The sequence below is a fragment of the Ascaphus truei genome, chromosome 4, assembly GCF_040206685.1.
Source record: "Ascaphus truei isolate aAscTru1 chromosome 4, aAscTru1.hap1, whole genome shotgun sequence".
NCBI lineage: Eukaryota > Metazoa > Chordata > Amphibia > Anura > Ascaphidae > Ascaphus > Ascaphus truei.
Window position 1 is genome coordinate 402029858 of NC_134486.1, and position 24508 is coordinate 402054365.

Sequence of the window (24508 nt, forward strand, 5' to 3'; positions counted from 1 at the left end):
CTGCCGGCTTTGCTGTTCTCTACACTTCTTCTCTTCAGGACAGGAGCACACCCACGGAAAGCTGCACAGGATAGTGGTCGTGTGCAGGGCCGCCGACAGGGAGGGAGAGCCGGGTCCACTGGCTGTGTGGGGCCCAGCCGGCCGGCGGTGGCTGGGCCCTGCTTCAACTTCTGCGTCCAGCTACAAGGATCCCCAGCTGCTGCCTCGTCCCACGCCGGGCCGATCTCTCTCTCCAACCGGTGTGCGCCAAAAGCCGAACCTGGCCGCTTCCGGCGCACACCGGTGGGAGAGTGATTGGCCCGGCGTAAGACAAGGCAGCAGCTGGGGAGAGCCAGGGTTCAGTGGTGACAACCAGAGGTAAGTGGTAAGAGTATCTGTGGGAGTGAGGGGCTGGTAAATGTATATGTGGGGAGGGGTTGGTAAGTGTATTTGTGGGGGGGAAAGGGGAGAATTTGTACTTGTGGAGGGGGGAACTGTATTTGGGGGGTAGTAATTGTTTTTTGGGGGTAGTAGTGGTGTCTGTATCATGGGGGGTGTAGTAGTGTCTGTATCATGGGGGGTAGTTTTGTATTGGGAGGGGGTATTGGGGGGAATGGTGTCTATGACCAGGGCGGGAGGGGGAAATGGGTGCGAGTAAAGTGGCGATTTAGTGAGAGGGAGTAATTGAGTGATAGTGGAGGGGGGAGGAAGAGGAGAGCATGTGTAAAAGAGGGGGTGGAAGAGTGAGAGAAAGAGGGGGGAGAGAAATATAGGTGTGATAGGGGAGGGCTCACAAAGCCGCCAACACATTAAGAAAGTGTTCCAATACTGAACATATTTATACAACATGTTTGAACAAGTCTACACGTTTAGTATTGTATCCACAAGGAAGAAGTTTATGATGCACTGATTTTTTGGGGATTCATCTCCTTATACAACATTTCTGTAAAGTTATCCTGGAATTGTTCAAAGCTTGTTACCTGAAGGGTAGTACTAGTTTTAAATACCTGGGCATATGGTTTGACTCCCACTTAACATTCGGGATGCACATTGATACTCTGACAACCAAGACCTATGCCAAACTAGGGGTACTTTACAGGAACAAATCCTCCCTAAGTCTCCTGGTCAGAAAGCGTATCGCACAGCAGATGCTAATGCCAATTATTGACTATGCAGACATAGTATACGGCTCGGCACCTCAAACCCACCTTAGCAAACTTGACACCCTCTACAATTCAATTTGTCGTTTTGTTCTCCAATGCAACTATAACACACATCACTGCGAAATGCTCAAAGAACTAGATTGGTCATCACTCGAGTCTAGGCGCAAAGTTCACCTTTCCTGTCTTGCCTTCAAATTCTTTATGGGCAAGCTACCCAGCTACCTGAACAAGCTCCTCACCCCTACCACATGCAGCACCTATCACCTGAGATCAGACTCCAAAAGACTGTTCATGGTCCCAAGGCTCAACAAAGTATCCGGACGTTCCTCCTTCTCCTTCCGTGCACCCCAAAACTGGAACAACCTACCACAGACTCTCACATCCACCACCAGTTCTTTCAAATCTAAGGCTGTCACACATTTTAATCTGGTCTGTAACTGTTTCATACGCCCATAATATATATTATCTTTAACTGTGCATGCAATGTCTTGTAACCATGTATTATTTGTCTTAACTCTGTGCCCAGGACATACTTGAAAACGAGAGGTAACTCTCAATGTATTATTTCCTGGTAAAATATTTTATAAATAAGTAAATAAATAAATTAATTCACTTTATCTCTATCTCATCGAGTCACCTTTTCTAACTGGTCATTAAAAAAGCAGACACAAGCCTAAGGCTAAAGTACGCGCTTCACCGTGATCAGCGGTCTGTAGGGAGATTGTTTAGGCGCGGGGGGTGGCGGGGGCGTGTGGCCAAAACTTGCCTGGTGGGCGTGGCCATGACGGGGGAGCGGGGTAATGTGCAAGATTGCTGTAGGTAAATACTAAAAACACACACACACACAGCGTTTCCCAAAACTCGTGACAAAGCTAACCTAACCCTTAACCAGGGCGAGCTGCCATTGTGAGCCTCCCAGCCCTGATAATCACTACACCCCTCCCTCCCCCTCCTCCCAGCTGCCAGATACAAGACGGAGGAAAAAAAAGTGAAAGTTGAAAGGAGGCAGGGGCAGAGGCTAGGGTCCTGCCGATTGGCTCCCTGGCGCACCACCTGACGCGTCACCGCACGGGATCACCATCCTGTTATAGGCCCTGCTGGCTGACGTGTGCAGTGAGCCTGGGAGCGAGGCGTCACTGGGGATAGCTAGGGAGGAGGTAAGGGGCTGGTGAGAGGTGCGCACGCCTAAGAGTCTTCACTGTAAGTGAACACAAATTAAAAAAAAAAAATGTATTCAAAATACTAACAATGACTTAAATATACTTAAACGTTAAAATGTCAAACACCTAATGAGCCCTGTTCATTCAGTTTGGTCCCGCATAGACTGCACTGCGGGTGCCCAAAATATTGAATGTACCAAGCTTAAAAAAAACAAAAAAAACAGGAGAATTTAGTAGTTGTCGATCAGTAATTGCCAAAAGAAATAAATAGAAAACAAGCAAGGTCAGATATCGCCTGGAATAAGCTGCTGAGGCCTTGACCTGGGTTTAGTAGCCCTTACCACCAATAATAAACAGGCAATTTGGTTTGTGTCAGACCCAGAGAGCAGAGACAATGAGTCTCCTTAAGGAATCTCCAACATAAAGAATACGTTTACAGCTTCCCTGCAGAACAATTTATCAAAATGATTAATGGTCATAGTAAGGAGTCCATCACTGCTCTTGAACAACTTCCTGCTGCCTTGTTCTGACTGAGCAAGAGCAGTCACTCAGACTTTTTCATGCAGTCTGTATTTCCAATTTGGTCAGAAATTAATGTTATGGTCTAGGGGGTTTCTGTAATTTTTTTATTTATTTTTTTACACCGTGTCCGATGTTTCCAATCATTTTGTGAGACTTCACCGTGTGGGAGTGCATCAAACGGCAATGGACAAGCTGCTGAAGTTGCTATATTTAATCTCTCGGGAAATGTTCAACGCTGTTTCTTGTTGTACTTGTATTACGTTTTTTCGACAGCAGTTTTTGACTACCTATCACATAGATCGGAGAGTGGAGAAGCATAATCCGCTGGAGGGGAAAAAAAAAGAAACTGGAAATTCTGGGGTTAATCGAAAATGTATTAGTAGCTGTGCTTCGAAACAGCTAAAAGAAACTTTGCATGCACTGTATGGTTAAAGTTGCTATACTACCTTTACTATGGCTACATTGGTGAAACCAGACAAAAACTGCACACCAGAATGAACCTACACAGATGCACAACACACCATGAATAAGGAAGACACTGCACTCCTTTGGTACACTACTTCTCACAGCCAGATCATCCCATAAATCAAAATCAAAAGGGAATGTTTAAAAGCACCCATGCAATCAATTGTTAGTCCAAATAAAAAAAGGTTTCACCTAATACTGACGTACGCATTTACTCTGCACTATTGCACCTAGAAAGATAATGGAGTCTTAATGCAATGTGTTGTTGGCCTTTCTGGTAGCAGAGAGATTATATACATATATATCAATATAGACACACTTAACTGCATGAAGCACAGCAACACAAGCCACAACAAATTCAATGTGTACTGCTGTATTAGGCTGCGCTTATACAGCCGGCAACGGTTGACGCGACCGATGACGTCACCCATCGCCATTGCGACGAGTTGTATTTTGAAGTTTGGGCGACGTCACTGGATGACGTCATAAAAGGGGAGGGCAGAGGCACGGGGAAGCTCCCGATTGGTCGCAAGGGGAGACCGTCGCCGGAAAAATAAATCTAATATCAGTGACACCCAGATTTCTGGTAGCACTGTCGCTCCGTCGCCATCACGTGCACTATAAGCACCGGCGAAAATGCATTTGTTTTGTCGCGACAGCGATGTCGCGTCGCCATCACTGTAAGCGCAGCCTTAGGAGCACATGCATCGAGTGCTGGTACGTGTTATCCCAAGTGGAGAGGGGGGTCATCGGGGAGCGCATAATGTAATGGCCTATTATCTAATCTGCCTTGGCTATCTCAGTAAGCCTCCACCATACGATCCCTGTTAAGTATCCACCTATGAGAGATGAGCCTACAGTATATAAGCTCTTCACATCTAAACCACGTCACTCCTGAAGAAACCGAGAAGGTGAAACGCGTAGAGTGACGTCGTTTACACCAACCGGAACCTCTGGATGCGGATGTCGCCACTTCCGGCTGCCGGTGATACGCATTCGTGACACGCACGCCAGCACAGAGGGAGAGTTGAGAGAAGACTCATCCGGTTGCAGAGATTGCGCAGATCCATGTGTGATCTAAATGCTTTTTTATCTTACACACCATGTGAGTTGATTGGATTTCATTTTACCCATATTAAATGTGTTATACAGTCTACACTATGTCCAGTATCGTCTTACCCTAAGGTCCAGTGTGGAAAGTACCGGTCTGGTGATATCTCGTATGCACGGATTGCAGCCATTCCTTAAAGATACCTTTATGTGCCTTCATCCACCTCACGTTTGTGAGTATTCTGTGTATACATCTTAGCTAGCAGTTTATCTTCACGTCATTGACTTTACAATATTGCACTATTAGCACTTGTTTTTTGTTTCAACATGGTATGCGTTTCCCAATGACCCCCCTCTCCACTTGCCACGAGGATTGAGAAAGCAATCCTACACCGGGTTATAGCTGCATCCGCCGTTTGTATAAGTATCACCATTTATTATATTATGTGTATCACATGTATTTAGTTTTTTCTATGTTAAGCATCACTATCATATATATGAGCGCCACATTTGGTTAAACCCCTTTTCACACACACGTGTTATCCCAAGTCACTGGAAGTTAATGACAGAATGGGTGCGGTAACCCATACTGGCGCTTCATACATTTGCAACTTAACGTTCTACGTGGAGGCTGGCTTATTATTATTATTAAGGAGGGAGAAGGAAACGGACAATATTCCAAAGCTGCCCTAATGAGGGCAGAGTTTTTACATTCCTAATGGCACCCATAGAGAGGACTGGGAAATGAATAGCAACTGGGAAACATTTTTATTTCACGTGTTATTTTGTAGATAAAGGAGACTGTTGCACTTGTGTTCTTTTCATTCAAATTTAAGGTAAATCACATAACTCTCTGTCCGTTCAATGGCTTTCCTACCAGAAGACAAAGTACTTTCCCACTTGAAGCACGCCAAGTGCCAAAGGAGCAGAACATTTTGCCAAGTAAGAAAGTCACTAAGCAGGTCACATGGTGGAGGGGAGAACAACATTATGCAAAGTAACACACTTCAGCACTGGCTGCCGGGTGTACAGACGCCCTCTAAACACAAACACTAAAGAATGCCTTAAATAATCAAACTGGACATCCACGCTAATCCATGTACTGCAGCTTGACCTCATCACGCACAAACACATATTGTCTGTTTATTTTCCTGAGCATACTTCAAACATCCCACTGTAATTATTAAAAGCAAGCGAGTATAATGGCTTGTATCCAGAGGGAAATATATTGGGCCCGAGTAATTTGTGATGTCAAGCCTTTTCATCAGCAAAATAGATGGCCTTTCAATGTGTGTGTGAACATATAAGAATGGTTAATGACTACATTTGCAACGGGGGGGTGGAGGGGGGGTAGGACAGGCTACCATGATCATCACTGAATCTGGTACATTCCAAATGCCAATTTAGAATGCTAGTAAAAGTTGGCATAATACCAGGTAAACTTGCTTCTACTATTTGCAATTACTACAGTATCTATACGTAACTACATCTTAACCAAATTTGTTGAGCTGCAACCAGAGGTCCAGCAGATGAAGTGAAGATTGAAAACTGTGATATTAAGTGCTAGGTTAACCCATAACTAGTACTAAAAACATACTTTTTTTCCCCCACTTTACATGCTACTTCTGTATGGATGTGTTCTTTGAGGGTCTGATCATCGCTGATTAGATTTCTATTCATTTTGCTTAAGTTTTCACTGAGAAACCCAATGTTAACAAGTCAAGAGATGTACAGCAACACAGTTGTTGCACATACAGTATACGTAAAAAAGTATATATTTGACTTTCATGATGTAAAATGTATTATGCTTCATCACTTTGTGTGCAGGATTCTTTGACTTAACAATAATAATGAGTCGGAAACGTGGAATATATAAATCCTATTTAAACGAGGCCCTACATTGAATCCAATAATAAGGACTGAAAAACGCGCTATAAAGCTTGGTTTACACAGAATAGTCACGCTTGTGGAGAACAAAGAGCCTTAAAGCATATTTAATTTTATTTTTTAATAAAACACCACAATTACATTTCTACTGCAAACCTCACCCACATCTCCTACAAATCTGGTAGATTTAAATAATCAAAATCATTTTAATGTTTATTACAAACAAAATAGAGCCAAGAAAATAGCTTCACATTTATCTACTGCCAAACTGGCCATTATTAAAATTACCATACAATTGCATGCAGAACAACCTCTGTGAGGTTGAATGTGTTGGGTTTTTCGTTTGTTCTGTTCTTAACATTAGCCAGTGCAGGAGGAGGCCTGTGGTTAAAGCGAAGTATTCACAAGGAAGAAGACAAAAACATTGTTTGGGAGAAGAAGAAAAAAAATCTCCTTTAAAAGGGGCAGTTGTATTTTATTAAATGTGGTTTCTTGATAAATAAAGATGTTTCTTTTTCTTTATTTAGTGGGGAATAGAACATTACAGGCTGTGGAGATGCTGTGTGCATTTCTGTTGCTTTAGGTTTACAAATACTGTACATATACAGTAGATATACAGTACTACTATTGTTATGTGCAGAACATATATTTGTATAATGGGTAAAAAAAAAACCTGTGAACAGGGAGATCTGCACTACATGTTAACAATTATGTTATGGTTCTGCTTGCAGGTGTAACACCCCTTCCCTCCTCCTCAGGAAGATAGGCGTGTTATGGTGCTACATGTTAGGCTGAGTCCATGGTGACTCAGCCCGTGCAGAGGCACGCTGAGGCTGAGGGAAAGCGGGTGCTTTCCCTGGCCTTGGTTAGCGCGCCGTCTGGGGGCGTTTCGGGAGGCGGGCCAGTGACGTCACGGAGCTGGTTCGCCCTCATTGGGCGAACCGCTCACGTGACCGGCCCTGCGCTCCCGTGAGCGCACAAATGAAAAAAAATTCTAAGACCTACACTTCCGCACGCTTGCGGAAGCCCCTGCTATAGCCGCTCTCATTGCGGCTGCAGGGGCTCACTGGTAAGTGAGAGCGCGCCTCAGCACGGGTCAGCGCATAAGCGTTGACCATGCCCGAGGCCTTAGGCTTACAAGAGGCCTAAGACCCAGCGCTTGGGGAGCCTGGGGTGACTGGTGCAGCACCTCCTCCCGGGAGGGTCCCTGCGTTGGTGGGATAGTCCCTCACGGGAACCGGTATACCTACTTGGTATACCTCCAATAACCACAATCACAACAAAGTATGTAAAACCTATTTACTATGGTCCCCTAATTTCAGCAATACAGTATATACTGTACACAATCACAAAAAACATCCCCCAATGTACTGAGGGGTCCCACCCAGATATATGTGAGGGCAGCACTACCTTCCTGGTGTGGTGTTGGTGCACGTTATGGTACCTTCCTGGCTACTCGAGTACACCAGGGGATTTGTAGATAGGCGGCAAGCGTGGTCCCACGACGCGGGGCCTCCAACACAATCCCCTTCTCGCCTTACGTCCGGTAGCACAGCGCAATCAATTCCTCCAGGCCTGGGGAATCCTCTGCTGCGGTTCTGTGTGCTCCACTGTGTGGTCCGTATACTTAGGCTGCGCTTATAGTGCCGGCGACGTCGCTCGAAAATAAATGCATTGTCGCCGTCGCAAGCATGACGCTAATTTTTGAAGCTGGTCAAATTTGATTTTTCAGAGGCCGTCGCCACATCACAGCCTCTGAACCAATCAAGGTCCTGGTCGCCCGCGACGTCGCCGGTAAGCAAATTACAACTTTTGCTAGCGGCGACGGGTGAAGTCACCGGTTGCGTCGCCGGCACTATAAGCTCAGCCTATGGGGGCAGTCCCGTACTATTGGCCGGCCCTACAATACATCCACTACCTTGTAGGGGATACTATCTGGGGCCTACGGGGAACGGGTCTGGCCAGGCAAGGGGGGCTTGACAAGCTCCCTGGACTCTCCTCTCCCTTCGCCAGCTCCATCAAGACTGAGCACGCTGCCTCCAGTCCCGAGGAAATCTTTAACAACAGGAACTCCTCTTCCTGCAGTGCCAACCTCAAGATGGCCGCTGCCTTACACACAGTCCATATGTATGTGGCTGCGCCAACCACAACATGGCAGACACAGCTCACTCAAACTCCACCCACGCGACGGGACCACTGCCAGGGAGGAGGCAAGGGAGGGTACCCTGCTCCACAGGTTTGGGTCCATATTCTCTTTCTGATGAAGACTATAATAAGCTATACTTACAGTAGCAGTATACAGTATATTGTATGTTCAATCAAGTGGAAGAACATCACATCTTCTACATTGTCAACAATGTTTTCATGATATAAATATGCGTAATCCAAAATGCTTCCTGGTTTTTAAAAGGGGATTTAAATGGCCGTCCAGTAGGAAGTTACAACCGATCATGTTGCAGCTTCCTATTGGCCTGAGATTTGGCGGCCATTTTGGTTTCCCCCCTGAGAGAGATTAAAACTTTTTTTTTAACTTTGTCGGTAAGTTTCTCTACAACTGGAGGGTCCCTAGGGCTGAAAATAGTGGTGTTAAGGTCAGGGAGAAACACATGGTCACCATGTAAAGAAAAAAAATTGGGGCTTTAAATTTTTTTTTATTTTTTAAATAAAGAAGAACATTAGAAGACAAGGACCCAATTAGCTTAAAGCAACAATGCCCCTTAGCATGCATGTCTATCCATTTCTCAATCGCTTGAAATTTTTTTTTTTTTTTTACGGATTTTATAGGGTTAAAAATCCGCTCTAGCTTTTGTTATCATGGTAACCTTTAGACAGCACTGGGTTCTGAGGGGAGCTTCATTATAACCTCCCAGACACTTAAAATGCCAAACAATTAGCCTATATCTCCCAAACAAAGCCTCAGATTTAAAAATCCGCTTTCGAAAGGGCAAAAAAAAAAAAGGATGTTTAAAAAAAAGAACTAATAATTCCGATCAGCGCAGACTGCTACTTTAAGATAAGCAGTATAGGTATTAACACAGACTGGAGAGGTGACGATAGTTTAATCGCTCTATCCTGCAGAGAGACGTACTGAATATATCAATTTAAGATTGAGACATATAGGTAGGTTTATATATGGATTTAGACGTGTACTTTTTTTTTGTGTACTTTCTTCTGTTCATTTTTTCCCCCTTAAATCACCCAGCTTTTTGTAAGCAGATTACAAGTTTTGATGCATATATTCTATATTGTATATATTTCATCTTTAACTTTTGTTTTCTTATACATTTTGTCATATATGAGAACATATTTATATTTAAAAATGTTCTATTGTAATATAACATTTTAAACGTGGATCTCAAAGTACAAATATAGAACCAATTATTGATACATTAAACACTTCTTTAGAAAATATTTTTTATAGATATATATGTTTATTCTTGTATGTCAATTACACTTCTAGATAGGTAGGGTTATATATAGTGTATATATATTTTTTTACTTATCTTGTATCCATTCATATATAAATACATTTTTAGATCCACATTTATTGATGATGATAACATTTATTTTTTATGTACTGTAGATATTATAGCAGTTCTTGCTCAATAATGGTTAGTAAAAGGTTAATGCAAAGGGGCTATATATAGTCCAAGAGGCATACAACATTGCACACCTGATAAAGCAAAGAAGAAATATGGTGAAACGCGTTGGGTTAAGCAAAGAGGAAGCCAGTGGCGAGCAACCGAGACCGGAAGTGAGGTAGCACAAAACCGAAAGCACTGGGAGGGCGCTTATTTCTATAAATGGATATTGAATATACTACTGTGCACTATCAAGGCCTCATTTGTCTCATATGAAGTACCATGGTGACGGAAACTCCAACCTAGCTCTTGAATGCACAGAATGGTGATTATAGGCAAAAGGCTCTACTACTAAAGATTTAATGTGAGTTGCTACAGTTTGTATTAAGAAGGAGTTCCATTCTTAAGAATCACTACACCATAGCAGTTTTCTATGTGGATTATATTTTCTCTCCTGGGGTTACATCTGTGCTGGGACATCATCATCATCATCATCATCAAAAACGGTCTATTTTTCTCATTATTAGCTGCACTTGTAGGTTTATCTTTACAATCATTAAATGCATTTTAAATATCAGAAATTATATTATTTTTATCATGTATTTTGGCCCCGCTACATTTATTTTCACTTAATGTTTATTCAATATACTATTACAATATCGTTATGTTTATATCTTCTTTAGTGGATCCAAAATGTACAGTATAGCACTTTAACAATGCTATATACTATTCTTTGTAAGTCACTTCAACCACTGTATATGTATCGCAATATACTGAGCCAAGGTTGCCACTGACACTTTTGTTGACTTTGATGTTCTCAGTTACACTGGGATATGTGGAGTTATCAGTGGGGACAATAGCACTTGCTACATCTGTACTTTCCCCATATAAACAACGTTCTTGAATTCACTTCTGTTTCTTACAGTAAGTTGAACTCTGTAGCCCTCACAGAAAAGGTGATTAATGCGTTCCCCACCGTGTATGGTAATGATGTCACCTCATTCCTCATGTGCTGCAACAAAAACGGAAGCAGAGGTTTATCTCATTCCGCACCATGAGGTGTCAGCTCCACCAAGAGTCCCATTAATTCAGGAGTGAAGGTTTGATTTATTGGAACTATTACTTTAATTATCTTATCAGTGACACCAAGAGCACTCCAGACCATTCAGCATGTAACTTCCATTTACACCAGATAGTGTGAGAGACACAGGGGCTGCTGACTTGCATCAATTACAGGAACAAAACGCAGGAGGTGACAGAAAAAATAATCATCAACGTTGTTTGTATATCTCAAGGTCTGCTCAACCTATTAGTGCCTTCTTATAAAAGGAAAGCTGTAGTGTCCACTCCTCATTCCTACTACTACTGTAGTACATGGAATGTTGCAGGCATTCTTGGCATAGGGTAGCACCGGTACGTGTTTTTGCTTTTGATTGATGTAGCATAAGTAGACGTGCTCTACTCAGGGCCACCAATAGGGAGGGGCAGAGTCGGGACAAGTGTCCTAGGCCCAGCTGCTCTTGCCGGCGAATTCCGGGAGCTCAGAAATCAGGCCAGACGTCCATGTCTGGCTTGCACAGGGCCACCATGCAGTGTGGGGCCTGAGCTTCTCTCCGCTGCAGGATCGTCCCTAACCAATCCTCCACCAGCTGTCCGGCCCAACTTCTGTGTTCAGCCACCGAGGCGGGGCCCTTCCAGACCCTCCCCCAGGTAAGCAAGCTTCAGCTTAATGTCTCAATCTTACAAAGCTATAACATATGAAAAGCTCCTACCTTAATCCAATAAAAAAACACTACAACATGAAAACATGTGTGAAGCAACTTCATACAAAGCAAATAAGAATTAATAAGGGTGCGGTTCTATATGTAGATGTCGAGCTCAGTAAGTCCCTTCCTTACCTGAATATTGCCAGCAATGCATAGGAACAATACTAAAGGCATAAGTCCTGATGAAGACACCCCCACGTGCATTGAAAAGTTGAAAGACTAGCATTGTAAATGTACTCTACATTCCTTGGGACGAACAACATTAGTTTTGGAGTGAAACTGCACTGCCTTCTATTAAACTCTGCTAAACAGTAAAATGGGTGGACACAACTCTGCTATAGTGTTTTGCATATCAGAATCCAGACAAGAAGATTTAACATGCTAATAGACTAAGGCAGCGGTGCGCAAACTGGGGGGCGCAAGATTATTTAGGGGGGCGCATGCCCCGTGCGGGGAAACCTAGGAGCGGGCAGAGCTGTGCACGAGTGGCAAGAAGCTCCGTGCTGAGGCTGCTTCTCTGCTCTGTGTGTGACTTATGTCTGATTATGTGTGTGTGTTGGTTGTGATTGAGTGTGTGTGGTGGTTGGTTGAGTGTATGTGTGTGTGGTGGTTGGTTGAGTGTATGTGTGTGTTGTGGTTGGTTGAGTGTATGTGTGTGTTGTGGTTGGTTGAGTGTATGTGTGTGTGTGTGTGTGTGGTTGAGTGTGTGTGGTGATTGGGTGTGTGTGTGGTGATTGGGTGTGTGTTGTGATTGAATGCAGTGGTGCGCAAACGGGGGTCAAGGAGGCGCAAGATTATTTAGGGGGCGCAGGCGGCGTGCGGCAAAAACTGGGTGCGCGGGCCGGCAGACGCTGTGCGCGAGAGGGCGAAAAAGCTGTGCGCGGGCGGCCAAGAAGATGTGCGCGGGCGGGCAGCCGAAGATGTGTGCGGGTGGCTGAACAGGATAGTGCAGGTGGCGGCCACGTGATGGGGTGTGTGCGCACGCGCGGGGGCTTCGGTGGTACGGAGAGGAGCACGCCCGAGCGCAGTGAAGTCAAACGCTGTGTTCCTGCTCTCCTCCGCTGGGAACCTGCTTCGCTGCGATTCTCTGCAAGTGAAAGGGTAGGCTGCCACTATATCAATCACACTATGAATGTACAGAAATAATGTAAAAAAAACCTATGAAAACACAACATTGAAAACGGAAATAAATAAATAATACTGTAGGTAGGAGTTTGGATAACAATGGGGATAGCAAGCCAAAGAGCAGGGAGGGGAAGGAAGGGGAAAAAAAAGGGGGGGGGGGAGAGAGAGGGAATGGAGGTAGCAAAGAGGTGGATGAATGCCCCCCCAAAAGTATTGCCTTTGTGCACGTACGCTCTCCCAAGCTTGGTGCATGGGGAGACAAACAAAATTGACTTTGAAGCGCGCTCAGCAGCAGTCAATACACACACATACAGCCACAAACAAACACACACACAAATAGCCCCCATCCATGCTTGCAAAATTATGCAAGACACCCTGTGCTCATGCTTGGAGAGTTGGTGATGTCACCGCACTCAGCGGCAGTGTGGACGCAGCCTAATTTTGCAAGCACGAGCTGTTGAAATATGTAAGTATTTAGACATATTTGGATTTACATTGCATATCGGTTAATAAAGGTTTTTATTTTACATGTGATTTTGATTACATCAGGCAGGGGGGGCCCGAGAAATGTTATGGATGAAAAGGGGGGCTCGGCATAAAAAGTTTGCTCACCCCTGGACTAAGGGATCAATTCTATATACACTGAAGCAGTTATTCGGGTCATTTTTGCCCAAAAATTAACATAAAGTCTATTGGTTCATTGGACTTGTAAAGAAGAAAGCCGATACAGATAAAAAGGTTGCAAGAGGAGCGGAAACTTTACGATCACATAGCACATTACATGCCAGGAGATATAGTCAGCCTTGTTACCATTAGCCAGGGGTGGCCAACTCTGGTCCTCAAGGGCCACCAACACGTCATGTTTTCAGGATATCCCTGCTTCAGCACAGGTGGCTCAATCAGTGGCCCAGTCATAATGACGGAGCCACTGATTGAGCCACCTGTGCTGAAGCAGGGATATCCCCAATACCTGACCTGGTGGTGGTTCCAGGATTGGAGTAGGCCACCCCTGGCATAAGCCAATCACTTTACATCGCAGTGTGTGCCCGATCAAGACATGGTGTTGCCAGATATTAGGGCAAATGTTTCATTTCAAAATTTCAGCAACAAAAACTAACTTTTCAAAGCATCATGCAACACACGAAAAGCCTCAAATATTAGGACAATATGTAAAGATGGGGAAACGGTCTGGCTTATACAGGTCACAAACAGGTCAATGATAACTGTACGCAGAATAAGTCTTGTTTACAGCACCCACATTGTTTTCTATTACAGGTTATATTTTTACACCCACTCCCAGTTCTACCTCAAACATATTGCTGGTTCACATAAAAACGAGGACATTTTAAAATGTACTTATAGCTTTACTAGCTCACACTGTATGCACACAAACATAGATGTGCAAGGGGAATGTCTGGCAACTTACAAGTAAAAGTAAAGATGTAGACACTTATAAAGTCAACAAACAAACATTAAGGTCAAGACCTGTAAGGAAGTGACATGACAAGAAATCTAATACAGGAAAGCTTGCAATCTAGACCAGAGTTTGGAAACTTTTGCATCCGTAAAGGGGTCCCTGCAATTTTCAGGTCATTTGAAAATTGTATCAAATACAGAAGAATTTACAATGCATCTGATCTCAGACGCGCTATTAGAGAGGGTTGGGGTTCCTTACAATGCATCTGATCCCAGACGCGCTATTAGAGAGGGTTGGGGTTCCTTACAATGTATCTGATCCCAGACGCGCTATTAGAGAGGGTTGGGGTTCCTTACAATGTATCTGATCCCAGACGCGCTATTAGAGAGGGTTGGGGTTCCTTACAATGCATCTGATCCCAGACGCTATTAGAGAGGGTTGGGGTTCCTTACAATGCATCTGATCTCAGACGCGCTATTAGAGAGGGTTGGGGTTCCTTACAATGCATCTGATCTCAGACCCGCTATTAGAGAGGGTTGGGGTTCCTTACAATGCATCTGATCTCAGACCCGCTATTAGAGAGGGTTGGGGTTCCTTACAATGCATCTGATCTCAGACGCGCTATTAGAGAGGGTTGGGGTTCCACAGAATGTCACTATATATTTATAGGGTTCCTTAACCACAAAAAGGTTGGAAACCACTGATCTAGACAGTGTCATTGAAGTCAATGTCAGATACTGTATGGGCACGATAGCACGGATCATGCTTTCATGGCTCCCGGTCAGTGTGATATCTTTCAGCCAATAGTATGGGCAGAATACAACTACAGAATTTAGGAAGTATAATGTTGCTGAATGCGTTTGCAGAAGTACTTGCCCAATGGCAAAAATAAGTAATACTTTATGGTGGCTAGAGGGAATTACTTGATTCAAATCTGCTATTTTTTGTTTGCCTACAATAGGGCGAGGACAGATCTGAATACTTACAATGAACTGCTCAATATCTCGTTCCAGGCCCACATTAGGAAGGTCCGGCATCATGTGGGATACAACTTTAAAGCCCGCATCCTTAGCCAGGTGGAAGGACTCGCACACGGCTTTCACAGTGTGTCCCCTGAAAGAAAAGAGACGTTGAGAGTTACATACAGGCAACAAAGTGGGAATGGTTAAGTGCTCGGAGGGAGACATATCAGTTTGTACTGTGCTGCCACTGTATGCATGACGCTGTGCGAGATTCAGCAGGGGCAAATGTATTCCTGCTCGGAAGAACTGGCAGATATTCGGCAGCACATGAAACTAAACAGTAAGCACCACAACATTAGATGGTTAGTGTATGAGATGACTGCGGTATCCCTAAACATTAAGGTGAGCCGATGACCGTGCTACAACTGTGATATATCCCTTTATTTATTTTTTATTTTTTTAGGTACAGCAGACAATAGCCATTGTAAAATACATTGTTTTATAATAGAAACAACAAGAAGGTGGTCCACGCACTAAAACAGGGACCGCCCTCTTGTTGTTTCTATTGTTACTTAGTAGGGGATTTAAGGGTCCCTTCGCACCTATGGACCAATCGTTATTGAGCTCTGTATCCATACTATATATGGTGGTGCCGTCTGTTACTCGTCGCCAACACATTGTTTTGTAATGCTCATATGCACCAGACTGTTTAGATGGCAACCTAATACTTAAAATGTGTTTGATATTGATTAACCCCTTCAGTGTCAGAAGGGGGCGCGGCACCCAAGTGCCACAGCCCTTCCAGCAGGTGATGGCCACGTGATTGCTTGGGTCACCGCTAGGACATGAAAAGAAGAGGAGGGCCATGTAGAGTGGTGAAACTCAAGGGCCACTAACAGGTCAGGCTTCAAGGATATCCCTGCTTCAGCACAAGTCATTGACTGAGCCACTTGTGCTGAAGCAGGGATATCCTTAAAACCTGACCTGCTGGTGGCCCTTGAGGACTGAAGTTGGCCAACTCTGCCCGAGATAATGAGCATAAAAGGTAGCTGTCACAAGGGCCACAAATGTTCCAAATCATAAGGGCACGCGTGATCATTCTTCATGGGGTAGATACAGTGTGAAAGCCATTAACGAATGATAACAATCTATCTTAACTGGTGATTAACCATCAATAATTGCCTTCACGATTCAGTGACTACTAGGGTTGTCAGGTGTCCAGTATTGAACTGGACTGTCCTATATTTGGACACTCAGCAGCAAAAAAATTGAGGTAATACTGGACATGTGTCTGGTATTACCTCTCTGGACATAGCGACCTGACCGGCTTGGGGGGGCCATGGGATTTCCCCAAGCAGGGCTGTGTGAGGGTACTGGCAGTTTCCTCTACCCTGCTTGGCTGCTGCTGGGTAATGCAGCCAAGCAGGAGGAGGTGTCAGGAGCCTGGGGATTGGACCGAGGAGAGGAGAAAACAGCATAGAGTGGAGAGCTGGGAGAGGGCCGCGTGTGTGTGGGTGTGTGTGTGTGTGTCTTGAGGGCGCTGCACCTTTCACCATTGTGTCAAGTATTTTTGGATAAGCCACTTGGCAACCCTAGTGACGACCCTTCTGTGCATGTGAAGTCACTGTATATAAAGCAAATTAGCTTTCCACTTCAACAGGCAATTCCCCTACTTGTGCTTGGCTTCTGCCAGGGTAAGTGCATATAGGATTCAGGGGATATCCTATATAAAGAGAGGCAAGAGTTGAGGTAAAAAAAAAATATATAGGCTGATAGGGCAACACAATGCAGAGCTCCTGCTGAAAAGGAAAAAAACGTTTCTTTGAGAGAATGATTACATTTGTTTTAATTAAGCCAATTACATTTACGTTGCAAAAAAAAAAAAAAAAAAAAGGTTTGTGTCACACAAATGGAACTGCTCCTTTAAAAGCACAAAACACTATGGGGATTCTGATTGCTTTGGCCATGGACATTAACACCCCTCCCTGCACAGCGATTATCTGCAGAACATGAAAACAAAAGCGCTTACAATAACACTACTAACTCCCACAACTCAATTATTCCCTGCACTTATTCCAGATTGTTTTGATGTTTAAATTTAAATATAAAGTGAAAGAACTTTCTCTTCTCTCACCCACCAAATGGAATGGTTACCGCAGAAAAGCTGCACGTTTGTATGGCTATGCTGTCTTAAACAAAGCTGCTTCCAGTATATCAATCGGCGTTGTTGTAGAGGTAAAGCTCATTAAGTGCATTTTTGGCAAAAATTCACTAAATGCACTTTCTGAATTTCTTGAAAAAAAAACTAATTAAGTGCCTTTTTAATCATAGTTCAGAGAGTTACTAAAGCATAAAACTCATTAAGTATAATTTTGAAATAATGTCAAAAAGGACATTAAATCTCTTTTTCCTCATTACTCAAAGAATGAATATTATCTCTACAAAAAAAATAAAAATGTCACACACACACACACACACACACACACACACACACACACACACACACACACACACACACACACACACACACACACACACACACACACACACACACACACACACACACACACACACACACACACACACACACGATGATTTCGCTTGTTTGTCCTTATATCCTTATGTTATTCTGTTCATGTCGTTACATCTTTCTGTAACCCCCACATTGTACAGCGTGCAGAATATGTTGGTACTTGACAACTAACCGAATAATAATAATAGATATATACTCAAATATATAGAAAACAAGCCTGTAAAGTGGAAAGCATTGATTGAAGCTGCAAGATAGTAAGTCTGTTATTTTTAAATACAGAACCGTATTTGGAAAACCTTCGTATCCTAGAGATAAATTAACTTTATTAATAAGATTTCTTACCTTTATTTATTTAAAAAAAAAAAAAAAAAACTATTGTGCTTTTCGGACAGAGAACTTCTGTTAAATATCTTGAAATGCTCTTATAGAGACTCAGGAGGTTGAAAGGGTCAATTTGAGTGTGTTTAGCTACTTATCTCATGGCAGAAAATGCACCAAGTCTCTCATATCTGGATACATTTCTGACTCTTCGCTACAGGCCAAGGATGAGAATTGCACGGAGGGATATAAATCGGACTCTCCATGGCTTTTCTCATTACATGCTGCTGTTTTACTTGTATTAGCTCACAAAGGGTAAGGATGAGGAAGTGAGTCACGTAACTATTTCAGTTTTTTATTGTTACTTTGCTGCCACAGTGAAGATGAGCATCAACTTTTAAAACATTTCAAATGTTGGGTGTAACACAAGTTCCCCCTCCCCCATCCCTCTGGGAGATTTCATTGCAACGCGGTGTGGTGTGGTGCGGTGCATACTGCTGGCTCACAGTTGATCAGAGTCTCCTGCGGTGTTGTAGGGGAGAATAGAACATGCTTCTGGGGTAGTAACTGATTCGTACGCACGGTGACAGCGCTTCCATCTGTTGCAGGCCCCAGGGAGGTGGAGACAATCCCTGCAGGAGGACTTACTTCCCCTACCCCTGATAGATTGTAGTCTCTGGCAGGAAGGATATATTTAACAGGATCACTTTATTTGTACACACTGCAGATGGTCAGCATACACAGCGGGTACAGCAGTTCTTGGGGCTTCACCCTCAGGATGTACCCTGGACCTCCACTCCAGGCCATGGTGGAGTAAGGGGTATAGTCTCCCATCCACTCCCCTAAGGGAGGGAATACAGATTGGCAGAGCCCTGCACAACTGCTGTGGGTAGTCTAGGCTCTCAAGCAGGTAGAGGCACTCCCTAAATTTAGAAGTGCAGCCCCTTAAGTATAGGAAAAGCAGGAACCAGGAGTCCCTGATTGGACACACAGGCCTAGTAGCACCGCCTCCCCTGTGACTCACTGAAGCTGCTGGGGGTGGGGAAAACCCATGATTACTCCTGCCAGTCCTTCTCTTACCAGGGCTTACTGCCAGGAGAAGGGCAGACTGGTAGCCAGAAACCAGTCCTGGCTACATAGGATTTCTATCTGTATTATTAGGACCCTGTGTTTATACAGAAATACTTGAGTTGATTTGCACGGTGATGTTCCTTCCTACTGGTAAACACACAGGGCTCTATGTATCAAGGTCATTTTGAAGCAAAACCAGGGCTTCCCCCCCATCTGCACCAATGCATTTAGCTCCAAATTAGTCCCGCCATAGTATGAGCTGGGGAGGAGTTACATGGTGCACAGATTATAATGAGATCTATCACAGTCTGCATCTCGCTGTGTGCTCTTTTTGCCTTTTATTTGCACACAAAAAATCCTTCCCATCTGAATTTAACATTTAAATTTAACAATCTGTATCTGATGTAAAACTATTCTTGCATATGTAGCAGAGCCCCCCTCCTTACCTCTGGTGAGGGGAAGCTGCTGCGTGGAGCCGTCGGAACTCCGCGACGGACTCGGGAGGTGGCGGCGGGCATCTTTGTTTGTTCGCATGCGCAGGGCAAGCATTGCGCATGCGCAGATAGTCCGGGATTGCGGTTGCCATCTTAGGGCTCCGCAGGACTACATGTCCCATAGTTCTCTAAGGTGTCACCACATGGGGCATAGGAGCCAATAGGGCTTGAGCAGGAGATAGCTTTGGCGCGAAGAGAGACTGCGCGCAAGTGCTGCTGAGGGAGTTACCGAAGCAGGTAGGGCCAGTACTGCCCCGTAGGCCCGGAGTCACAATATCTGCGTATTGCAGATAGGGACGCTCCCCTTAGTACTGCTGTAATAGTATTTGCCCCGGTGATCGGACGGCCACGCAGTGGCCTGGGACCAGACCCAGGACCCTATAGACATTATGGGAGACACTCCTGCTGGAGCTCTCCCACGAGGCGGACCACCACCGTAAGGCAAGAGAGGATTTGGCAGACCCTGCATCGTGGGATCACTTTGCGGCCCTGCTAATTCCGGATCTCCACCATACACTGGCCGTAGCCAGGAAGGTACCCACCGTGCACCATCACAACACAAGGGGGGGTAGGGCTACCTCACATTTGGCTGGGCCTGCTCGTGCGGACATCGGGTAACAGGTGCCCAGGGCACCCTCAGTACTTTGGGGAACTCACTCTTGGTGTTGGGTATTTGCATTGGGGTATTGTTTTCATTATTGTCTCTGTATATGAGCATGTTAGTAAACAGTTGTTATATACCTTTGTGTGTGTTTATTAATGTAATCGTCCTATGTGGAATCATCCTGGGCTGTTGGGATCCCTCATAGGTGGAGGCGCTGCACTAGAGGAGAAAGAGCTCACCCCAGGGTTATACCTCCTGTGAGCAACAAGTATAGCAGTATGGGTAGTCGCCCGCGTAGTTTCCCTTAGGCATAGGGAAAGGGGGCTACACATATACTGCAGCTCAAAAAACAGAGCAGTGCGTCTAAACTCACTTTTCTCATCATTGATGCATAGACCCCCCAATTGTGACCCACAAGTGGGTTGAGGCTGGCCACGATACTTTTGCTGTAAACTGGTTTTATTTGTTGGTGATTTTTTTAGGGTAGTTTTGTTGTGAAACCTTTCTGCATTTTTGTTTTTGATATAAAAAAAAAGAAGCAATAAATCCATTACTTTTTTTTTTTGAGTAATTCAAAAGTTAAAAAAAAAAAAAAATCAAGGAGTTTTTACTCACCCATAATTTAATTTCTCATAGTCCCTCTATGGAAGAGTATGAGACTGGGGAGTGAGGCTCCCCAGAAGAGATTGGAGTGAGGCTCCCCAGAAGAGATTGGAGTGAGGCTCCCCAGAAGAGATTGGAGTGAGGCTCCCCAGGAGTGAAGGGAGTGAGGCTCCCCAGGAGTGAAGGGAGTGAGGCTCCCCAGGAGAGAAGGGAGTGAGGCTCCCCAGAAGAGATTGGAGTGAGGCTCCCCAGGAGAGATTGGAGTGAGGCTCCCCAGGAGAGAAAGGAGTGAGGCTCCCCAGGAGATAAGGGAGTGAGGCTCCCCAGGAGTGAAGGGAGTGAGGCTCCCCAGGAGTGAAGGGAGTGAGGCTCCCCAGGAGTGAAGGGAGTGAGGCTCCCCAGGAGTGAAGGGAGTGAGGCTCCCCAGGAGTGAAGGGAGTGAGGCTCCCCAGGAGTGAAGGGAGTGAGGCTCCCCAGGAGTGAAGGGAGTGAGGCTCCCCAGGAGTGAAGGGAGTGAGGCTCCCCAGGAGTGAAGGGAGTGAGGCTCCCCAGGAGTGAAGGGAGTGAGGCTCCCCAGCAGTGAAGGGAGTGAGGCTCCCCAGGAGTGAAGGGAGTGAGGCTCCCCAGGAGTGAAGGGAGTGAGGCTCCCCAGGAGTGAAGGGAGTGAGGCTCCCCAGGAGTGAAGGGAGTGAGGCTCCCCAGGAGTGAAGGGAGTGAGGCTCCCCAGGAGAGAAGGGAGTGAGGCTCCCCAGGAGAGAAGGGAGTGAGGCTCCCCAGGAGAGAAGGGAGTGAGGCTCCCCAGGAGAGAAGGGAGTGAGGCTCCCCAGGAGAGAAGGGATTGAGGCTCCCCAGGAGAGAAGGGAGTGAGGCTCCCCAGGAGAGAAAGGATTGAGGCTCCCCAGGAGTTAAGGGAGTGAGGCTCCCCAGGAGAGAAAGGATTGAGGCTCCCCAGGAGAGAAAGGATTGAGGCTCCCCAGGAGAGAAGGGAGTGAGGCTCCCCAGGAGAGAAGGGAGTGAGGCTCCCCAGGAGAGAAGGGAGTGAGGCTCCCCAGGAGAGAAGGGATTGAGGCTCTGTCATGGGAGACTAGGCATTTACACCTTTTACCAGGATCATTCATTGAGCAAAACAGGAAAGCAAAATAAATTGTACATTTATTCACATAAATAGGCATACACACAATGGAACACAAAATACAGTCATAAAGCACACATACTTGGGAAATGGGGTCAAAAAAAATTCCTAGCTGTTGGGCAATCTAAATAAGAGTTTTTCTTTGACTGGGATTTAGCACCCACGTACTGGAACTAAAATCGGCTTGAAATCCCAACCGCGACCGCTACGTTCGTTTCTGAGAACTTGGCAGCGAAAAGCTGGACTTAGAATATTTTCCGAGCAGACTTTTCTGAAGCCGGTGCCTTGCTATTCGCGCAAGAGCACTTTCAAAAAGCCCGCCCGTCTTCTAGCACCTGAAATCTCAACGTTCATTGGCTTAGGGGTTTCTTATAGTATTTTGGAGTTCATTCACAAAATACTACAGCCAATCAGAGCGTGGAAACTTTCTCAACAGCCAATCAGAGCGAAGCCGGTCTGGAAAGCCGGGTAAGCGGGGAATCTGAATCTGCCAAGGGACATGCGCGAGTTTGCCACTTTAGTCCCTTGCTATTCAGATGCCACCCGCTGGGTCAGGCTTCTCCAGGTCTGGTAGGACAAATGGCAGCCCGGATGACTGCCATTGATCCCAGGACGTGGGTACATGAGCCCTTCCCTGGTAGCCAAATGGCTTTCACACCTCTGGCATCCTCTGGTTGCTTTCAACTCTGATGTCCCGCAGACTTACTGGCACCAACTTGGTAGCCCTAGTAGTCTGTCAGAACATTGGTTCTGAAAGTCCCAGCTCATATACTGTACAGTGCATAACAGAACATAACAGCACTATTACAGTATTAAATAAAACATACAGTACACTTTGAATACCGTCCTAAGTCTCTGGGTATGGGGAATAGAATAGAAAGCTGCACTTTATTTTTTTTACTAGCCTTTATTCCCCACACATTATCTACAGACTTAGACTGGACTCTGATAGTCCCCTCTCAACCTCATATATGGTTGGAGTACCCATGTACCCCAATATAGGTTCTGGGCTACCTGGGCATCCCCCTTAACCTAGGGACCCCTTATAGTTACAGGGACACTTTGCATCCCGTTGCCCCATTTATCTTTCTGGGCTGTGCTGAAGTAGGGAACCCTAGCGGTATGTTGCGCGAGCGTTTTCAAAGGGAGATTGCTGGGACAATGTGCCTACATGTGTCCAGGAATCAGACATGATCCTGGGTACATTTTTAGGGGAACCGACAACCTCGGACCCCAACTACCAAGGCACATTCTGACAACAATTTATCCGCAAAACACCCTTGAAACTCATGCCCTAGCAATCCCCACTCGCTGACATGCCCGGAAAGGGAAAAACACAAACATTCTTTATTACCGCACACTACAGTTTATGCATTAAACAGTACTGGGCTCAAGAGCTGACACTCCCGAACCCTTATACTCGAATCAGAGGTAACCAAAACAGGGCTTGACCCTTATTAAGAGCCTGGATACCCCATCGCCATCACAGGCTCCCACGAAGTGAAGGGATGGAGGTTCCCGGTGTTAGGTAGGTAGTGTAACTGAAGAAATTGGTAAATGAAATACAAGCCAATAATTGGAGAAAATGAAGCTAAAGTGAGGAAATGTGCCGATAACCTGGGCAAAATATGGTTTTTCACAGAGAAAATGAACGAGAACAAAGGAAATTGCTGGGTTGAGAAGCTAGATATGTTGATTCAGTAGAAAGAACAGCTCTCACAAACTTTGGAAACTGCTGTAACCACGTGAATGCAACTTTCGTAGGGCAAAAGCACAGTAATGAAAGGTTAGACATACTTGAAAATGAGAGGTAACTCAATGTATTATTTCCTGGTAAAATATTTTATAAATAAATAAATAGTTTCCGCTGTCATTGTGCAATGCATATTATTACCTTGTTTATAAAAGAAGGAATAATTTTTTTTTCTCGGTGAAGTTATTAGTAGAAATTAATTTCCTGGAAATATATATTTTTAGATTCTTTGTCTACTATATTTTAAACAATTACTCAACAAGTACATGTGGATAGAGGAAGACTATTTATCCAAGAAATTGATCAAGGTTTACGAAATTATTACAATATAGTCTGAAATAGCAGAACAAGCCGAACGGACATTTCAAGATACAGTATTTTTAATAAGACCCTAAGTGTTCCAAGTGGTCTGTATCGGCAGTGAACAATGCATAGAAGTATGACTCACATCACATTGGCCGCTGGAGTGATATGACAGGAGCAGGACTGAGGATGTAAAGCAGACAGAAGTAAAATCCCCGGTATAAGAGTGTAACACTTGCAGACAGAACAGTGGTCAATACCTTTTAATGCTTTCTATAAGAATGATAATGCGCTATACAGCGTTACAAACAGAAACAGTCCCACTTTGCAAGATTCTTATATAGTCCTATAGACCAGGGGTGCGCAAACTTTTCCCTGTGCGCACCCCTGCGGCTCGCAGATGACGACCAGAACGGTCGATGAGGACCAGAACTAAGGCTGTCTTACATTTTAATCTGGTCTGTAACTGTTACATAAGCCTATAATATACATCTTCTCTAACTGTGCATGCAATGTTTTGTATATAATGTATACCCTGTTCATTTATGTAACTGTATTTGTAACCATGTATTTTGTCATATTAACTATGTCCAGGACATACTTGAAAACGAGAGGTAACT

The 24508-nt window shown here is 44.7% G+C and overlaps 1 protein-coding gene across 2 annotated transcripts in view; it reads right to left on the minus strand.

The window, feature by feature from the left end:
• The window catches only part of ELP3 (elongator acetyltransferase complex subunit 3), a 188122-nt gene that overhangs the window by 74007 nt on the left and 89607 nt on the right, over window positions 1–24508 (minus strand). For both annotated transcript variants that reach the window (XM_075598659.1, XM_075598657.1), the window contains exon 9: window positions 15102–15228. In XM_075598659.1, the coding sequence (XP_075454774.1) occupies window positions 15102–15228 (127 nt within the window). The remainder of the gene's footprint in view (window positions 1–15101; window positions 15229–24508) is intronic.